Consider the following 18,706-nt stretch of genomic DNA (forward strand, 5'->3'; position numbering starts at 1 on the left):
GGGACGACAGAGGATGAGATGGCTGGATGGCATCACTGACTCGATGGACGTGAGTCTGGGTGAACTCCAGGAGTTGGTGTTGGACAGGGAGGCCTGGCGTGCTGCAATTCATGGGGTCTCAAAGAGTCAGACATGACTGAGTGAACTGAACTGAGGCATGATGTGTATTTTAGATCATTTATTCTTCATAGCAACCTTATAAAGTAGACACTATTATCATCCCCATTTTACAAACAAGAAAATCGAGGTCACCCCTGCAGGGGCACAAAGACACCAGAGGTCACACAGCTGTCAAGCAGGGCAGCAGTTTGGGAGCAAAGTCCATCAGCCTCACTACACTATTTCCTCTTAGTTGAGACCCAGTCATATCAGGGAAAACAATTTTAAAATTCATGAACTGAATCCCTGCTAGCACTTGTTACAGAAGGAGAGAGTTTGTTAGTTACTACAAGATGACCCTGTGGGACAATTAAGCCAGAAAATACCAACTGAGCCCAAGTTCTGGTGCATGTACAAGCCTCTAGAAACTTGGGCACTTTATTTCTGATACGTTTTAGTGAATCTATGGAAGGCAGTGAGCTTTACTAATTAGAACTTACAGTAGAAATAGAAACAGGCCATACGTAATGAATGAGTCTGCCAGCCTGCAGGGAGCCCTGCCTCCTTGACACACATACCCACCCAACATTTAGGTGTCAGAAGTACACATGATTATCTTTGGGTTTCTTTGATGGCTTATTCTTTTTGAAAAAAGGAAATAAACCTGTTTCCTAGGATGTTTTAGCTTATGGCTCGGTAAACAACTAAGGAATAAATTAAGTTCGACTCCAGTCTTCTAAATTACAAGCATACCTAAGACACTGAGTGTTCTCCTGACCACACTGACGCGGGCGTGCGCCTGTAGCAACAGGGGCTCTGGGTGCGCCCTGCCAAGGTGCTGAGCCCGTGTGCCTCAGTGATGCGAGCTCCACCCTAGGCTGGGTCACTCACTGGTTCTGTGAGCTCCTGGTGTGGGCAGCCCTGACCCCAGCTCCATGCTCTTCCTCCCCACCCCAGAGATGCGGATGTCCAGGAAGCAACTTGCTCAGTCTATAATTCCAAACCAAAACTTTGCTTTTGGGCGGACATTAAGTAGAAGTAAAAATGTAAATCTTGCAGAGGTAGTCAGCCCTCTGAAGGGGACTCGCCTCCACTCTCACTCTCGTCCATACTCAGGGCATCAACAGAGTAAGTAACAAGGGTGGGATCCACCAAGGTGGAGATTCAAGTGCAATATCTAGGTTAAATTTAGACCTTAATGATTTCAAGGATTTGGCTTTGAAAACCACTGAGATGAATACATACCTCTCACGTGAAAAATAATTTTTTCCCCAATTCTTAGATTAGTGAAGTATCTAAGTACTTCTATTCCTGTATATAGCTGTGACCAGCCTTCCTCCTTTCTACTAGTATAAAGTGCCTTTACAGCTAAACTTTATATAAATATTTCACAAAGAAGATGAATACAAAAGAATTTAGATGTTAGAGGCCCCCTAAATCGGTCTCTCATATTTTTATGAGTATTGTGTTGGGCAAAAAATTCATTTGGGTTTTTCCATAACATTTTCCAGGTCAACTTGAATGAACTTTTTTAGTCAACCCAAAACACAGGAGAACAAAATACATCCCATCAGCCAAGTGGTGAAAGATCTTTGTAGATGCTCTGGAAAATACAGTACTTTGCACACAAACACACAGACTCCTTTGCTGTTCTGAAGTTTTGAAAGTACTCAGTATTTAACTGACTTTACACTTTGCTATACAGTAGAAACTAACATTGTTGCTTTACAGCATGGTAAATCAGCTATACTCCAATAAAAAATTTAAAAAATAAATGACTCTACAAGAAATGCACTGCAGGAGGATTCTTTACCCCTGAGCCTGTTCACAGCATGTTGCTGTTCAGTCGCTCAGTCATGCCCCACTCTTTGTGACCCCATGGACTGCAGCACGCCAGGCTTCCCTGTCCCTCACCATCTCCCAGAGCTTGCTCAGTCTCACTGTCCATTGAGTCAGTGATGCCATCCAACCATCTCATCCTCCGTTGTCCCCTTCTCCTCCTGCCTTCAGTCTTTGCCAGCGTATCAGCAGTAATTATTGCCTTCAATTGTCAGAGAACCACAGCAAAGCAGAAACTAACTCTGACTCTCTTGCTTTTGTGGGCCAGGCGCAGAACAGCATGTATTCCATAGATATATTTGCAAACTGGGGAGCTGAGAGGTAAACATCATTGAATGGTGTATCAAATGCTTTCTTGTTAGCCAGAGGTTCTTCACTGTACCGCTTCTTTTAGTGCCCATAATCAGGGTACTGGCAAGCCCCAGTGAGAACTGACTTCAGGGACTTCCTGACAGTCCAGTGGTTAGAACTCTGCATTCTCACTGCTGACGGCCCAGATTCAGTTCCCGGTTAGGGAACTGAAATCCCACAAGCTGTGCATCCCAGCCAAAAAAAAGATTTTAAATAAAAAATAAAACTGACTTCACTGATCGGATGGAAAGATGCTCAGTGTTTTCTTGTGTCATGAATAAGAACCTCAGCCACGCCCCTGCTGGAGGGAGCATCCTAAGGCAACCTTCCTCTTGTAAAATTCACGTCTTCGTGGAGCTACTTGACAAAATGGTATGGTTTTGCCAGCTAAGTAGGCAAAAGGAAAGACTCGCCGAATGCTCGGACTCGGGGGCAAATCCTAGAGGTTATTGAATTCTAATTCTTTGGACTCTTTCTGAAATCAGAAATAATACACTCTGAGCAGGCCTGCTTGAGTTCTTTATAAGAGAACAAAAGACACGATTCAGAAACAAAATACAAAGGCCAATCGAAAAGTGATTCACCTGCACTCTTCTCAAGCTCAGAATCGTGCCAGCCCACTCCGTCCTAACTAACCCATTCTGCTTCTCATGGTGGCATTGACTTAAATGTTAAGGCAGTCAGGACTCAGAGCACGGAGGTATTTGCCCCCAGGCCAAGCTCCATTGGCATAAACAGTAGATGACTTAAACTGGAGGAAGCCCCTCTCTCCTCTATTTTGTGACCTTCTTGAGGGCGTCATGGTAGTTAATTGTGTTTAAAAAATTAAAAAATCACCCGGGTCAGGTTTACAGGTGCAGATTTATGTGCAGACATGCCAGCCATCTCCACATGAATAGATTACTAATTCTGTGGTTCATGAGGACTCTCAAAATCAGGGTGCTCATGTGTGCGCGTTCATTTGCTAAGTTGTATCCGGCTCTTTGCGACCCCATGGACTGTAGCCAAAAAGGCTCCTCTGTCCATGGGATTTCCCAGACAAGAGTACTGGTGTGGGTTGCCATTTCCTCCTCTAGGGGAGCTTCCCGAGTCAGGGATGGAGCCCATGTCTCCTGCATTGGCAGGCAGATTCTTTACCATCCGAGCCACCAGGGAAGCCCCACTTTTACCATCCTACACGCTTGTCAGCTTGAGTAGGTAGGCAGTCAGCACGCATTGAAGAGCCCGAGACCATCCCACGGTCAGGTGGGCAAGTCCAGATGGCCCCTCCCTCATGTTGTGCTCTGTCTGCTCCACCGCATCAGCGCATTCAGGCATCCAACATCACATTCACCACCACCCCCAACTTCCCAGACTTCTTGGGGTTCAGAAATGCTGCAGATCAACTAAATTATCTTGCCAGCCTTTTTGTAAGGGATTTCAAGACAGAATTGGTTCCTCTGAAGGAGTGAAACTCATTCCTTTGAAAAGTAAGCCAGAAAGAGAAAAACAAGTATCGTATATGAATGTGTATATGTGGAATCTAGAAAAATAGTACTGATGAACCTCTTTGCAAGGCCGAAACAGAGACACAGAGGTAGGGAATGAACATACGGACACAAGGGAGGAAGAGGAGGTTGGGATGAATTGGGAGATTGGGTCTGATATGTATACACTGCAATGTGTAGAATAGATAGTGGGAAGCTGCTGTATGGTACAGGGAGCTCAGCTTGGTGCTCGGTGATGACCTAGAGGGATGGGATGTGGGTAGGTCCCAGGGGGAGGGGATATAGGTGTACATGCAGCTGATTCACGTTCTACAGCAGAAACCATGTGAAACACGTTATTGTAAAGCAGCTATACCCCAATAAAAGAATAGTGCTTGTCTTAAAGAAGCTCACAGTGGAACTGTCGTGTCTTTCTGCAGGAGAACCTCTTTTTTGTGATGGAGTATCTCAACGGAGGAGACTTAATGTACCACATCCAGAGCTGCCACAAGTTCGACCTCTGCAGGGCCACGTAAGAGCCCTTTGTAGGGTTGGGGGTCCCCCTTGTCTGCTCGGGGACTGGGGTCCACTGTGCCCGCACCTTGCTTTTTCCCACATGCTTTACTCAGTGGACCTAAACTCCAGGGCGAGGTGACCCCAGAAACACATCCAATGAAGCCCCTGTTTTCCCAGCTCCCAAAGCTTCCATTCAGTTAGTTTTATTTCATTTTTCTGCCTCGAGATCAAGTATGTTTAAGGAACCACCCCAATTCATCAGCCTTCTAAGTTTTCTGAACCTAGAAACAAGATTTGCCCCTTGAATGGAAATTAAATGGAAGAGGGGTCATGGGGGGGATGTCCACAGGGGCCTTTCAAGGGAAGCTCAGAGTAAAGCATCAAGCATTCAGCTCTGGGGGCAGGAGAACTGGGGAACAGGAAGAGACATTTGCCTTCTCTCAAGAATAAATCTCCACCTTCTTTGGCGTCAAGTCACCCTAGGTGCTGGCTTCCCAGGTGGCTCTAGTAGTGATGAATCCACCTGCCAATGCAGGAGATGCAAGGGACTCAGGTTTGATCCCTAGGCCAGAAAGATCCCCTGGAGTAGGAAATGGCAACCCACTCCAGTTTTCTTGCCTGGAAAATACCAAGGACAGGGGAGCCTGGTGGGCTACCATCCACGAGGTCACACACAGTCAGACACCACTGAGCAACTGAACACACACACGCACCCTGGATGCAGGCAAAATCAAGCAAGGTGGGTTTACTGGGTGGACTGGAGCAGAGCTCACAGAACCCTCTGCATCCTGCCTCCCTCGGGCCCTCTTTCCTGAGTCATCAAACGCCTGAGACCTTCAAAAACTGTGCCCCTGGGCCCACCTAAAAGTGTGGGTACACACTAGCCTTCTTCGCTGTATGCTCAAGAATCTCTCACTCACTCCTAACAAACACTCAGAGTGGTTCATGTCAAGCTGCATTGAAAGACGGAGCCTGCCAGCAGCTTCTGCAGAAACTGCGGCTGAAACGTCTGTCTTGTCACATCCAGTGGGTAGCTCGCCGCTGACCTCGTTGTCTCCAGGACCCGTCATGGGATAATTTTATGGGATTTCTGCAGCACAGAAATCTTTGGGCACTGCTACAATCTGCTATAAAGGGTTCTCCCGGTCCCCTCCAGGTCTGTTAAGTGTGGGAGGCATCACAGATACACGCTGTCTGTCTTTCCTCACTGCCTCCCAGGAAGGGATTCCTGCATTCCTCTCCAAGATCCAGTGGACCACACTTGCGGGAAGTTCTCCCTTTTATCTAATCCAACTAGTGATGGTTAAACTCACCTCCTTTGAGTCACTCATCTTTGAAGGTGGAGAGCACAGGATCACCTCCTAACACAGGCATATCTCCTTTTACTGCACTTCATTTTATCATACTTTGCAGATAGCCTTTTTTTTTTTTTCAATAAATGCAGGTTTGTGGCAACTCTACATTGTTAGATGATGGTTAGCATCTTTTAGCTGTATTTTTCATTTATTTTTATTGAAGTATACTTCACAGCAAGTATTTTTAATTAAGGCATGTGCATTTTTTAGACTATTGCATACCTCATAGACTGGTATAGTGTCAATGTAACTTTTGTATGCACAGGAAAACCAACCCCCCCCCCCAAAAAAAAAGACCTGCTTTACTGCAGTGGTCTAGAACTGAACCTGCGAGATCACTGGAGAGGAGGTATGTATTCCTCCTCTCCAACTGCATCTTTTACATGTGAGCAAGTCAGGTCCATGTGGAATCTGGGGTCCAGGTAGATTTTAAAATAAAAGGGAAAATTATTACATTATTATTACACTTAGTGTCTTTGTATGTTCTCAGAACCTGCCAAAATGATAATTCAAGCATTCTAGTTCACAGTATAAGCAGCAGCACTAGATACCAACTCTGTTTCATTCTCTCAGGGCTGAAGCTGGGCGTATAGAATGGATGCCGTCTTCCTTTTGTTAGGGTTAAACAAAATTCTGCATGTACATTTAGCAGAACACCACACAGTCACTCTGTCTAAAGAGGAACTTTTTCCCACTAAACATTTCACATGGAACCTCGATTTTCCTTCGCTCAGGTTCTACGCTGCCGAAATCATCCTCGGTCTGCAGTTCCTTCATTCCAAAGGAATTGTCTACAGGTAAGCTGGCTCTTTTGGAACAAGCCCTGGGATATCGGGATTCCCTGCCCCGGGAGGTTTAATCATCGTGCTCAGGTGACGGGCAGTGGTCAGTGAGCTTTTGTGGCACAAAGTTCCACACCCAGGCTTCCCGCCCAGAGTGATCTCGGATACTGATTTACCAACCAAGGAGGAAGTTCCCATCTCAAAGCCGAGGGGCTGCGACCTCATTCTGTCCGTTCTTTCCTTTTCTTCTCCCTCTTGCCTCCCTTTGTCTCATTTCCTCCCGTTACTTTCTCTCTGACGTCTTACTATTGTTTTCTGTCTCCTTTTCCTTCTTGGCTGTATCTGCATATTGAGTGTCCTGCTGGGTGAGGGCGGAGGGAAGTCCTTCCTTGAACACTCAAGCACGCCTGTGAAAACCTACATGCCTACACCTCGTCACCGTACCCAGGACGCCACGTGTCCCCTCTTTCTTGAGCGGATATCCATCCAGAGCTTACTGTACATCATCATCTCACAGCCTTCTTGGATAAAAGCTAATGTACTTCAGTGTCCATTTCTCAAGGCACACGTGAACTCATTTAACATACAAATCTTCAAAGGCTTAGTTACCTAGTTTCCAACTCACTGCAGATTAGAGGGGGTGATAATTTTTTTATAAAAGAAAGGAGCTAGACAGGATGCCAGCTGAGCAGCTGGAGGCCTGCACAGGGGCCACAGTGAGAAGAGACAGCTGAGGACCCGGCATAAAGGGGGAAGGCAGGACAAGCTCACGGCCCAGGAGAATGGGGTCACCTGCTTTTCTGTGACCATTGCTCGGGAAGGACCCTGAGTCATTAGGAAAGGCCAAGTGACGCTCTGCACAAATTGCTGGAGACAGCCAACTGTGTATAATGTGCTCCAGAAGCATTCCATCCGGGATGGTCCGTACTAGTGCTTACAGAGTAGACTAAAGCTCTGCCTGGGGAGACCTCTCTACTTCCAGAGGGTGCAGCCAAGTGTGGGCACCCTGTTTAGACCTGCCGAACCAGATGACTCGGGGGAGGTTTCCACACTCATTTTTCTTAAGGAGTCTCTCTGACACCCTTTGGATATACTTTTGTATTGGGTGGGGGTCTGTCTACAAAACGATAGGTTAAAAACCTGATGTGATTCTTTAATCTTCAGGAAATTGAGATCTGATCACCAGGATGGTGAAAACCCTGATCAGATTCCATGGTTTGTTTTTCTCCTTCTATATGAAATGCCTGCAGTATCCCCAAAGTATTGAGGCCCTCTAGATTGTGTGGGATGGACGGATAGGAAAAGAGGGAGGAAAAACTAGGAAGATCAAAGAGAAGAGAGATCTTAGAGCTGAAAGGGACCTTGTGCCACCAAACCTCACATGCCCCAGTGCAGGCTGCTTCTCCACATTCTATCTCTTCATCTCTTGTAAATTACTGACACTCAGGACAAAAAGACAATGAGGGTCCATAAGTGTCTTTAATATCATAAATTGTTTGGGAAATCATGTTTTCTGAAGTGCCTTATGCACCTCTAAGAAGGAACACTACCTTTACTTAGCAGTGTAATCATAGGATTGTAGGAGATCCTGGGAAGTCATTGAATAGTTTGAACCGAGGGACGTCACCCAGCAGGTACATGGCCACTGAGATTGGCCTTCAGAAAATTTTCAGCCTACAAGGTGCCTTGTAACCTTACTCACTGACACTCATTGGGCCCCTGAATTCACAAGGAGATTGTTAGTTTCCTTTTTCTGTCCACTGATGATTAGTTTCAAAGGGTTGCCATAAGATTTAGCACAAATTTGATGACTTCAGCCAACGGAGTTTATCCCCTCCCACCTGTGGAGTCCCGAGGTCCAGAATCAAGGTGTCCACAGGGCCACACTTCCTCTGCGAGCTCTTGGGGAGGGTCCTTCTGGCCTTTCCCAGTTTCTGGTGGCCCCAGGGGTTCCTGGGCTTAGGGTGTCCCTCCCATCGTCCCTCAGCCTTCGCCTCTCCCTGTGTCTCTTCCCTGTATACCTCTCACATGGACACATGACATTGGATTTAGGGACCACTCATGGCACCCAACTCCAGTACTCTTGCCTGGAAAATCCCATGGATGGAGGAGCCTGGTGGGCTGCAGTCCGTGGGGTCGCGAAGAGTCGGACATGCCTGAGCGACTTCACTTTGACTTTTTACTTTCATGCATTGGAGAAGGAAATGGCAACCCACTCCAGTGTTCTTGTCTGGAGAATCCCAGGGAGGGGGGAGCCTGGTGGGCTGCCATCTATGGGGTTGCACAGAGTCGGACATGACTGAAGCGACTTAGCAGCAGCAACAGCATCAGATAAACCAGGGCTTCCCTGGTGGCTCACTGGTCTCCTGCCAATGCGGAGACATGGGTTCTATCCCTGGGTCAGGAAGATTCCCTGGAGAAGGGAATCTACCCTTCTAGTATTCTACCCACTCTAGTATTCTTGCATGGAAAATCCCACTGACAGAGGAGCCTGGTAGGCTACAGTTCATGGGATCACAAAGAGTCAGACACGACTAAGTGACTGAGCAACAACAGATAATCGAAGATGATATCATTTCAAGATCCTTCACTTGATTACATCTGCAAATACTCTCTTTATAAGATCTCATTCATAAGGTCCTGGGGGTTAGGATAGAAACATCGTTGGTGGGGTGTGGGGTACCTTAAACCCACTACACCTGGTAACTTGGACGGAGTACCCGCTGAACACACAGCCTCTGTTAAGCATCGTGGTGGATAATGAAGCTATAGAAGTCCAGCCTCTGGACACCTGAGGAAGTCCCTTTCTGGGTTTGTACTTTGTTTGGGGTTTGGGGTTTTTTTTGAAGGTAAAATATAAGGACATGAAAAGACACAAACAGCAAACTCTTAGAAAGTCCAAGGGAATAAGATTCTAAGGAAGAGTGCCCGAGGGAGACTCTCAGACAGACATGCTCAGCCTAGGGTCCAAGGCAGAATGTGAGAGGTTTGTGATTATGGGTGGGAGAAAAAAGTTTTCTTTTTCTCTAGACTCTAACTTGACATTTCCCTCAAGTTTAAATACAGGCAACACATCACAATGAAAGTGGGTTTAATTACAACGAAGGAACAAAGCCAAAGGCCTGCCTAAGGAGAAGACAGACATATCCGAAGTGTGTAGTCCTCATTAATGAGAGCGTGATGGCATTTGATATGATACTGATATGATACCGATACTGATATGAATGTGAGATACACATTCCTGTACCATGGGAGCATCCACGCCTCTGGTCAGACCGACTGTCCATGAGGCGTTGGTGCCAGAGGTTAGCATGCTGGTCCTGATGTAAGACATCAGTTCTGGGTTCAGCTGCTAGCAGCATCCATCCACCAGAAGAGGACTGTATCCCCTGCTCTCTGTCCCCGGCTGATCTGCTCAAACGAGGAGAGAAAGCACTGAAAGGGAACCACTACTCAGGACTTCATTGCAGCAGGCGATGAAGTGGTGAGGTAGTCACCAGCTCGTGATGAATTCATTCAACAAATATTTATGGAACGATCGCCACAGGCCACACTCTTGTCACAGCATTGCTGTACAGTGAGTAATAATACATATTTCTACCCTCTTGAAGCCTAGAGTTTAACAAGAGAGAGAAATAGCGATGGGAACTTTAGAATGTGGATACTGATTACAAGCAATGTAAAACCTCAAACTCTTGCTTAAGCAGAAGCTAGGCCTCACTGAATGAATGGGCTTCCCAGGTGGCTCAGTGGTAAAGAATCCTCCTGCCAATGCGGGAGATCTGGGTTTGATCCCTGGGTTGGGGAGATCCCCTGGAGAAGGAAATGGCAACCCACTCCAGTATTCTTGCCTGGAGAATCCCATGGATAGAGGAGCCTGGCAGGCTATATGGTCCATGGAGTTACAACGAGTCAAACACAACTGAGCGACTGAGTAACAACTACTCCTTAATAAGTGAGAAAGGGAAATGGGTAGCAGCCAGCCTTTTCCTTGATGAGTCGGGCTTATCTGCTCCTCTATCTGCATAGAAGTGAACGCGTGTACGTGTTGTGTAATACTAAATACCACCCAACCCCAGACACACCAGGCTTCATTTCTGGAAGGCCCCTCTTAATATTGAGGGGTGCTGCTTTGCAGAGATGACACATGACCTTTATGCATCCCCATCTTGGCACCTGCTCAGCCATTCATACAAGAAATACGGATGGAGCTCTTGAGATGGGCCAGGCACTGCACCGGGCATAGAAGATACAGGACTCTGTCAGAGTGAAAGAGAAGTCGCTCAGTCGTGTCCGACTCTGGACTGTAGCCCACCAGGCTCCTCTGTCCATGGGATTTTCCAGGCAAGAATACTGGAGTGGGTTGCCATTCCCTTCTCCAGGGGATCTTCTCAACCCAGGGATTGAACCTGGGTCTCCTGCATTGCAGGCAGACACTTTACCATCTGAGCCACCAGGGAAGCCTTTCAGAGCTAGACCCAGAAATAGCTTACCTGCCTGCGTGGGGCTGTAGTAGATCGAGTCTTGGGCAGAGATGCTGGTCACGGAGGAAACCCCATGGAGGAGAAGCAGTGAGCCCCTGAGCTGTGCCCTGGATGAAGGGTTGAAAGGAGAGAGGAGAACCAGCAAAGCACCCATGGGTGGCCTTTCCAGCTGTGCTGGGAGAAGACGCACGCACGTCCTGCTCTGCCGTCTTGATTTGAAAACTCCGATGGTACACAGAGGCCACCGTGTCCCGTCTTACACAGCAACCCCATGTCACCAAAACTGCCTTATTAAAGTGAGAACCTGCTTTGTTTTTCAGGGACCTGAAGCTGGATAACATCCTCTTAGACAAAGATGGACACATCAAAATCGCAGACTTCGGGATGTGCAAGGAGAACATGCTGGGAGACGCCAGGACCAACACCTTCTGCGGGACCCCCGACTACATCGCGCCGGAGGTAGGGAGCGCCCCGGCCCCTCCCCACCTCAGCATGCCCCGGGCCAGCGCTGCTGCTTCCGCCTCCCCGGAAAAACCAAAGACTTCAAAGTGCTTTGGTGCAGGAGGTGTGTCTGTTAATCCAAATGCTTGACAAACGCACCTGCACACAGGCACTGCTAGTGTCTCCTGGCGGGTGGTACCAGCCCTGACTGCGGCATCTCGCCAAGCGTGAAGGACCCAGCAGGTCCCTCCTGTCCTGGCTCCCCCCACCCCAGCCTTAAAATATATTCACCCTGCTCAGAGCAACCGAAAGCAGCCGCTGGAGGAGAGCCAGGTGGACCCTGGACAGGCTCATGGGCATCCACCTACGTTCAGTGGCTTCGTTTGGGATCAGAAACGCCCAAGTTGTGGTTACCAGGCTGTGTCCCGTGTGAGCCTGGAGAGCCCCACATGCTCGTGGAAAATGAGAATACTTCTGTCTTGTCTGTTTTGCCACATGGGAGAGCCTATGAACGCTTAAAAAAGAAACAAGCCATTGCTCGTGTATTCTGAGCCCCTGGAAGTGCAGCGTTTGCTCAGAAGGCATCCTTCAATCCTGCTTTGCCCACTGCCTGCCCTCCCAGTTGTGGATTCCGTGCTAGCTGCCCACCCGGGCAGATAAGAGAGACACCCCCTTGCCACGTGGTCCTTCTAGCACCATACATTGGTCATCGTGGCTTTTCTGTCTTAAATCTCTCTGCACTATTGGATGATTGCCCTAATACCAGCGGCCGTTTCTTTCTTTTTAAAAAAGCATTTATTTGGCTGCACCGCATCTTCGTTGAAGCATGCAGGATCTTTTTTTTTTTTTTAGTTGCAGCACGTGGGATCTAGTTCCCCAACCAGGGATTGAACCTAGGCGCCCTGCATTGGGAGTGGGGAGTCTCAGCCTCTGGACTACCAAGGAAGTTCCAGGACTGCTGCTTATTCACTTTTTAGACACTTTATTTTGGAACAGTTACAAATTCACAAGAAGTTTCCAAAAATAGTAAAGAAACATCACCCATATCCACCCTTCACCATCTCCCCCACCAGTTCCATCTTCAATCGCTATGGTACAATAGCAAAACCAGGGCGGTGATGTTGGTACAGGTGTATACCGTTGTTTTCTCGTCTTGTCACTCGTGTGGATCAGTGTATTCTTACTCACTTTTATATCCAAGGATGGAGCACAAGGCTTGGCACATTGAGGTGCTAATAGATACCTTTTCAAAGAGTGAATGAAGAATTGTTGAAAAGTGTGTGAGTGCTGCGTGGTTGTTTGATAGACAATGATGGGCCTCTGGTCTCCAGGGCAAAACAAATTTAGCGACAGATCCCTGTCGTTGCCAAAGTAACAGCAGCATCTTCAGTCTGGGAAACAGGAGACTCCGCCCTGCACGTATTTATTTAGTTTTGACTGCACCTTTTTTAAATGTGACCTTGGCCTCTGGTGAGCAGACTATGGCTTTAACTGCCCTGTCTACACATGCCTTATGCCAAGCCCTATCTTGGGCAGTCCTTCATTTTCAATCTCTTTTCTTTGGCATCTTCCAGAATTTAGCCTCTGAGATTGGCTTCTCTCTGCAACTTCAGTCTCATTCTCTCACCTTCAATCATGCTTGTCTTCACACAGCTCCACTCCTGGTCCTTTTTCCTCCCATACATTCTCCATGACCAGCAGCTGTATGTATGACTGTGATTTCAAATCACTGCAGCCATGCCCAGACTTCTTGTCCAGACCCATACGTCTGTTTTCCTGCTGAGATCTCCAACTAACTGGTACAGGCCATTCAAACATAGCAGGTCCCAAACCTGTTCTCTCTGTTCTTTCTTGACCCTCCCAAATCCAAATGCCAAGACCCTCTAAATTTAGACCTCAGGACTTCACACATCTATTTTCATCCTTCCCCAGTCTTGTGAATTAAGATTCCCCCTCTCCCCTACACCTTGATTCTTTTTTGATGCTCAGAGTGAATACTTTTGTGAATGAAATATGATCTTCTCCAGTCCCTCCCCGTCTGGGGCAAAACAAATTCAGCAGCAAATCCCTGTCTAGGACCTCAGCACCTCTGGTTGGACCCCGGTGATGCCTTTTGACCTGGTTTTCTGCTCCAGGACCACCCAACAGCCACTGCATAATTACATTTTCACTTTTAGATCATCCTTTATCAGTTAAAAATGCATCGCCAGCTTACGTGTATTTATTATACATTATCACCAGCTAGTCTAGGGGGCTGCCGTCTATGGGGTCGCAGAGAGTCGGACATGACTGAAGCGACTTAGCAACAGCAGCAGCAACAGTACAGTGTGTGTTCTAAAACATGCAGGAAAAGGAATTGGCTGAACTTAAGATGAAATAGTCTTAAATAACTATGACTATTCGTAGTACATTTTATGCTCTACTAAAATCATGAGGCTGAATAATTTTTAAAATCTTGGCTTAGTACTTTGTGATAGGCACTCAAAATACTGGTTCAGTTCAGTCACTCAGTTGTGTCCTACTCTTCGCAACCCCATGGACTGCAGCACACCAGGCTTCCCTGTTCATCACCATCTGCCAGAGCTTGCTCAAACTCATGTCCGAGTCGGTGATGCCATCCAAACATCTCATCCTCTGTCGTCCCCTTCTCCTCCTGTCTTCAGTCTTTCCCAGCTTCAGGGTCTTTTCCAATGAGTCAGTTCTTCACATCAGGTGGCCAGAGTATTAGAGTTTCAGCTTCAGCATCAGTCCTTCCAATGAACACCCAAGACTGATCTCTTTTAGGATGGACTGGTTGGATCTCCTTGCAGTCCAAGGGACTCTCAAGAGTCTTCTCCAATACTAATACAGTTCAAAAGCATCCATTCTTCGGCACTCAGCTTTCTTTATGGTCCAGCTCTCATATCCGTACATGACTAATGGAAAAACCATAGCTTTGACCAGATGGACCTTTGTCAATAAAGTCATGTCTCTGCTTTTTAATATGCTGTCTAGGTTGGTCATAGCTTTTCTTCCAAGAAGCAAGTGTCTTTTAGTTTCATGGCTGCAGTCACCACCTGCAGTGATTTTGGAGCCCAAGAAAATAAAGCCCATCACGCTCCCCATCTACTTGCCGTGAAGTGATGGGACCAGATGCCATTTTTTGAATGTTGAGTTTTAAGCCAATTTTTTCACTCTCCTCTCTCACTTTCATCAAGAGACTCTAGTTCTTCTTCACTTTCTGCCATAAGGGTGGTGTCATCTCCATATCTGAGGTTCTTGATATTTCTCCCTGCCATCTTGATTCCAGCTGTTCTTCATCCAGTCTGGCATTTTGCATGTAAATTACTCTGCATGTAAATTAAATAAGCGAGGTGACAATATATAGCCTTGATGTACTTCTTTCCCAATTTGGAACCATGTTGTTCCACTGTTCCTGGTTCTAACTGTTGCTTCCTGACGGGCATACAGATTTCTCAGGAGGCAGGTCAGGTGGTCTGGTATTCCCATCTCTTTCAGGATTTTCCACAGTTTATGGTGATCCACACAGTCAAAGGCTTTGGCATAGCCAGTAAAGTAGAAATAGATGTTATTCTGGAACTCTCTTGCTTTTTGGATGATCCAGTGGATGTTGGCAATTTGATCTCTGGTTCCTGTGCCTTTTCTAAAACCAGCTTAAACATCTGGGAGTTCTCGGTTCACATACTGTTGAAGCCTCGCTTGGAGAATTTTAAATACTACTTTGCTACTGTGTAAGATGAGTGCAATTGTGCGGTAGTTTAAACAGTCTTTGGCATTGCCTTTCTTTGGGATTGGAATGAAAACTGACCTTTTCCAGTCCTGTGGCCACTGCTGAATTTTCCAAATTTGCTGGCATAGTGAGTGCAGCACTTTCGCAGCATCATCTTTTAGGATTTGAAATAGCTCAACAGAAACTCCATCACCTCCACTAGCTTTGTTCGTAGTGATGCTTTCTAAGGCCCACTTGACTTCATATTCCAGGATGTCTGGCTCTAGGTGAGTGATCACCCCAGCGTGGTTATCTGGGTTGTGAAGCTCTTTTTTGTACAGTTCTTCTGTGTATTCTTGCCACCTCTTTTTAATGTCTTCTGCTTCTGTTAGGTCCATACCATTTCTGTCCTTTATTGTGCCCATCTTTGCATGAGATGTTCCCTTGGTATCTCTAATTTTCTTGACGAGATCTCTAGTCTTTCCCATTCTGTTGTTTTCCTCTATTTCTTTGCATTGATCCTTTAGGATGACTTTGTTATCTCTCCCTGCTGTTCTTAGGAGCTCTGCATTCAGATGGTTAGTTTCAGTTTCTGGTTTTAGTGGCTCATAGCTAAAATAAAAAAGCCCTCACACAGACACAGTGTAAGCCAGATGCCACAGGGTGTACATAAGGCAAGTTCATGGTTAAGAACAGGGGATATACATCCAGAATTTACAAGTGTTTTTGATACACCTGATTTAGCCAGCTTCCTACCATAACTAATGAGATGATCATTTTCAGCCTGATGATAAAGTGACAAGGAACTAGGACAAGGAGTAAGGCCCCTGCACTGCCGTCTTTGCTTTACATCACTTAGCGTGGTCTTCATCCCAAGCCTCTTTGCAGATAACTTTTTAAGGACCTGCCACGTTGTGAAAATGAGCTTAGTTCAAACAGAACCCAGCAATCCCCTTAATTGCCTACGACACAGGTGATGCCACACCTTAGGATAGTAAGTCCTCGTAACGGACACACCTCACGACGCGCTGAAAACAGATGCCCCAGCCGGCACACCCCCAGCTCCTCCTGGGACGAGGCTTCCCATTCCCCTCTCGGGAAACCTAGTCCTTGTTCAGGTCTCTAAACGAGTGCACCGATGTCCCTCAGAATTTTTTTAAACTCGCAAAAATACAAATTCTAGTATCTTCATCTACGTCTTGTGGCACCGTCTGGGTGACCCCTGGAGTGCCTTGAACTGAGGGCCACTCCTCCACTGCATCACCAGATTTCCCTTTCTAGTGGGGAAACCTGTCATGCCACGACTTTGAGCATCTTCAGGAGGTCCCTGTTATCGTCTGGTGCAAGCCAAAACCCCGAGCCAAGGTCCTTAATCGTATGTCCTAAGAACTGCAGCTTCACTCCTCTCCCGTGGCCCTGAACCGGGCACTTGGGATCCTGGGTCTGATCGCCCCCACCTCCAGAGTCATCTTTGCCCTGAAGATGCTTCTGGCTTCTTACACTAATCACTTGTTTCCTCCTCTGTGCTTGGCACCCCACTCCAGTACTGTTGCCTGGAAAATCCCATGGACGGAGGAGGCTTGTAGGCTGCAGTCCATGGGTTTGCTACAAGTAGGACACGACCGAGTGACTTCACTTTCACTTTTCACTTTCATGCATTGGAGAAGGAAACGGCAGCCCACTCCAGTGTTCTTGCCTGGAGAATCCCAGGGACAGAGGAGCCTGGTGGGCTGCCGTCTATGGGGTCGCACAGAGTCAGACACGACTGAAGTGACTTAGCAGCAGAAGCAGCAACTGTGCTACCGCAGCGCACATGTGATTGATTTGCCAATAAACTGAATTTCGCACCGTTAAGGACCACAGTTTATCCACCTTGATGTCTAGGCTCCTCCCCCACCACTCAAAGCATCTGTCACCTGTTCCCTGAATGTCCGCACTCAGCCCTGCACCTCAAATGCCCGTCTCTGAACCTGTGCTGGATTCCCCCATCCCTGGGCTTCTTTTACACAAGAACACTCCCTAGCTTCCCCCTCTTCTATCAAAACCCTACCCATTTTCCAAAGCTACACACACACGCCATGCATGGGCCTTGGTGAAGTTTTTCCTTCATCTCAGTCACTCTCCCTTAGGGACCCCAAAGATATGGGGGCAGATCCCAAAACACAAGAAATTAAGGCATTCAGTGCAGTGTCAGAAACGATACATGAAAAAGCAGACTGTGCTCCTCCAAACCAGGGAATAGTCCCAGCAATCCATGCCTCCTGGGGTCTTCTCAAAACCTCCTTTGTCTCCTGTCAGTGCTATAAGACCGAGGGTCTGACGTATAATTGGAGGTCTACACTCATTTTGACAAAGAATAGGAAAACAGTAAACTAAGGAGACACCCTACTTTCTAACATCTACCAGCCACTTAGGAATTTTAATACAGAGAAGGCGCTCCCTGGAGAAGGCAGGAGTCACACTGAGTGGAGGTCACCCGGTTTTCTGAGGACACTTCCTCTGCTGTGAACATCACCCGGTGAGCATGACCTCAAATTAGTAGCTCCACAAGGCAGATGGAATTGCAGCTCTCCTTTGCTCTAAGAGAGAAAGAGGGACTCTGACATGAAGTGGTAACATTATGATTACCTGAATTATTTTGAGCAAAGATGGGGAGGACACGGGACAAAAGACAGCATGGCCAAGAGAAGGCATCAGGGTCTGAGATTCAAAAGGGTTTGAATCTCAGTGTTTCTCCACCAGTTTCTTTAAAAATATATACTAGTTTGAGCATGACCAAGTTAGAGCAAAGTTTCAATCCTGGAGACAACATTATAATAAAAAAGGAACATTGTATAGTAAGATCCCCAAAGACCAGGGTTCAGAACATAGCTCTTAACTAACCAGGAGACCCTACCGAAGACATGTAACCTCCCAGGGTCTAGTCACTCTCCTTTGTTACACGGGGATAAGAGGACCTGCCCCAGACGTTCTTGGAGTAACACACAAAGTATGGGGAAACGCCCAGGACCCATCACAGATGTTTGCAGATTTTCTGTTCATATCGTGAATAACTGAATTGGCATTGTGCTTCTTTCTCCTAACTTAAGACTGAAACTGTTTATCACCTAGCCCTGGCAGACTGAATTTCCACCTTAACTGTCTCCTGTCCTCCAAATTTCTTTTCGTTAATCCAACACTAATGAAGTTGTGTACCAGGATGTGATGCTCAGAGCGGCTTCTGGTTGCCCTGGGCTCCCCCTTGTGGCACGTCCTGGGAATTGCACCTGAACCAGTCCCCACTTGAGGCAAAGGCCCCTGAACTAAGATTGTGCTGTGTGTGCTCATCTTTATTTTATCATTCTCCCTAGGTCTACTTTTACACTGTTCCTTAAGGTTATTTTTTGAACTTTAAGATTAACTTTGGTGTTCAAATATTAAGGCCAATAGATAGCATTTTTATCCTGGAAGTCAGTGGCAGATTGAAAAATTCTGATTGCAACTTGATCTTTATTTTTTGCAAATATCTATCAGCTTGTTGTCCTAACAAGCTTGTTTTTGTTGTCACAAAATTTGACTCTTCATAACCATGACTGCTTAGGTTTAAGGGGTGGACTTGGTCAACCTCCTTGGCTGCTTGCTGCTAAGTCACTTCAGTCATGTCTGACTCTGTGCGACCCCATAG

At 46.8% G+C, this 18,706-nt stretch overlaps 1 protein-coding gene across 3 annotated transcripts in view; it reads left to right on the plus strand.

Annotated features, from left to right (window-relative positions):
• The window catches only part of PRKCQ (protein kinase C, theta), a 137,940-nt gene that overhangs the window by 104,837 nt on the left and 14,397 nt on the right, over positions 1 to 18,706 (plus strand). For all 3 annotated transcript variants that reach the window (XM_010853152.1, XM_010853153.1, XM_010853151.1), the window contains 3 exons: positions 4,196 to 4,287; positions 6,361 to 6,423; positions 11,213 to 11,351. In XM_010853152.1, coding sequence (XP_010851454.1) covers positions 4,196 to 4,287; positions 6,361 to 6,423; positions 11,213 to 11,351 — 294 coding nt within the window. The remainder of the gene's footprint in view (positions 1 to 4,195; positions 4,288 to 6,360; positions 6,424 to 11,212; positions 11,352 to 18,706) is intronic.

Source organism: Bison bison, unplaced genomic scaffold, assembly GCF_000754665.1.
Source record: "Bison bison bison isolate TAMUID 2011002044 unplaced genomic scaffold, Bison_UMD1.0 scf7180017864323, whole genome shotgun sequence".
In the NCBI taxonomy this organism is placed as follows: Eukaryota; Metazoa; Chordata; class Mammalia; order Artiodactyla; family Bovidae; genus Bison; species Bison bison.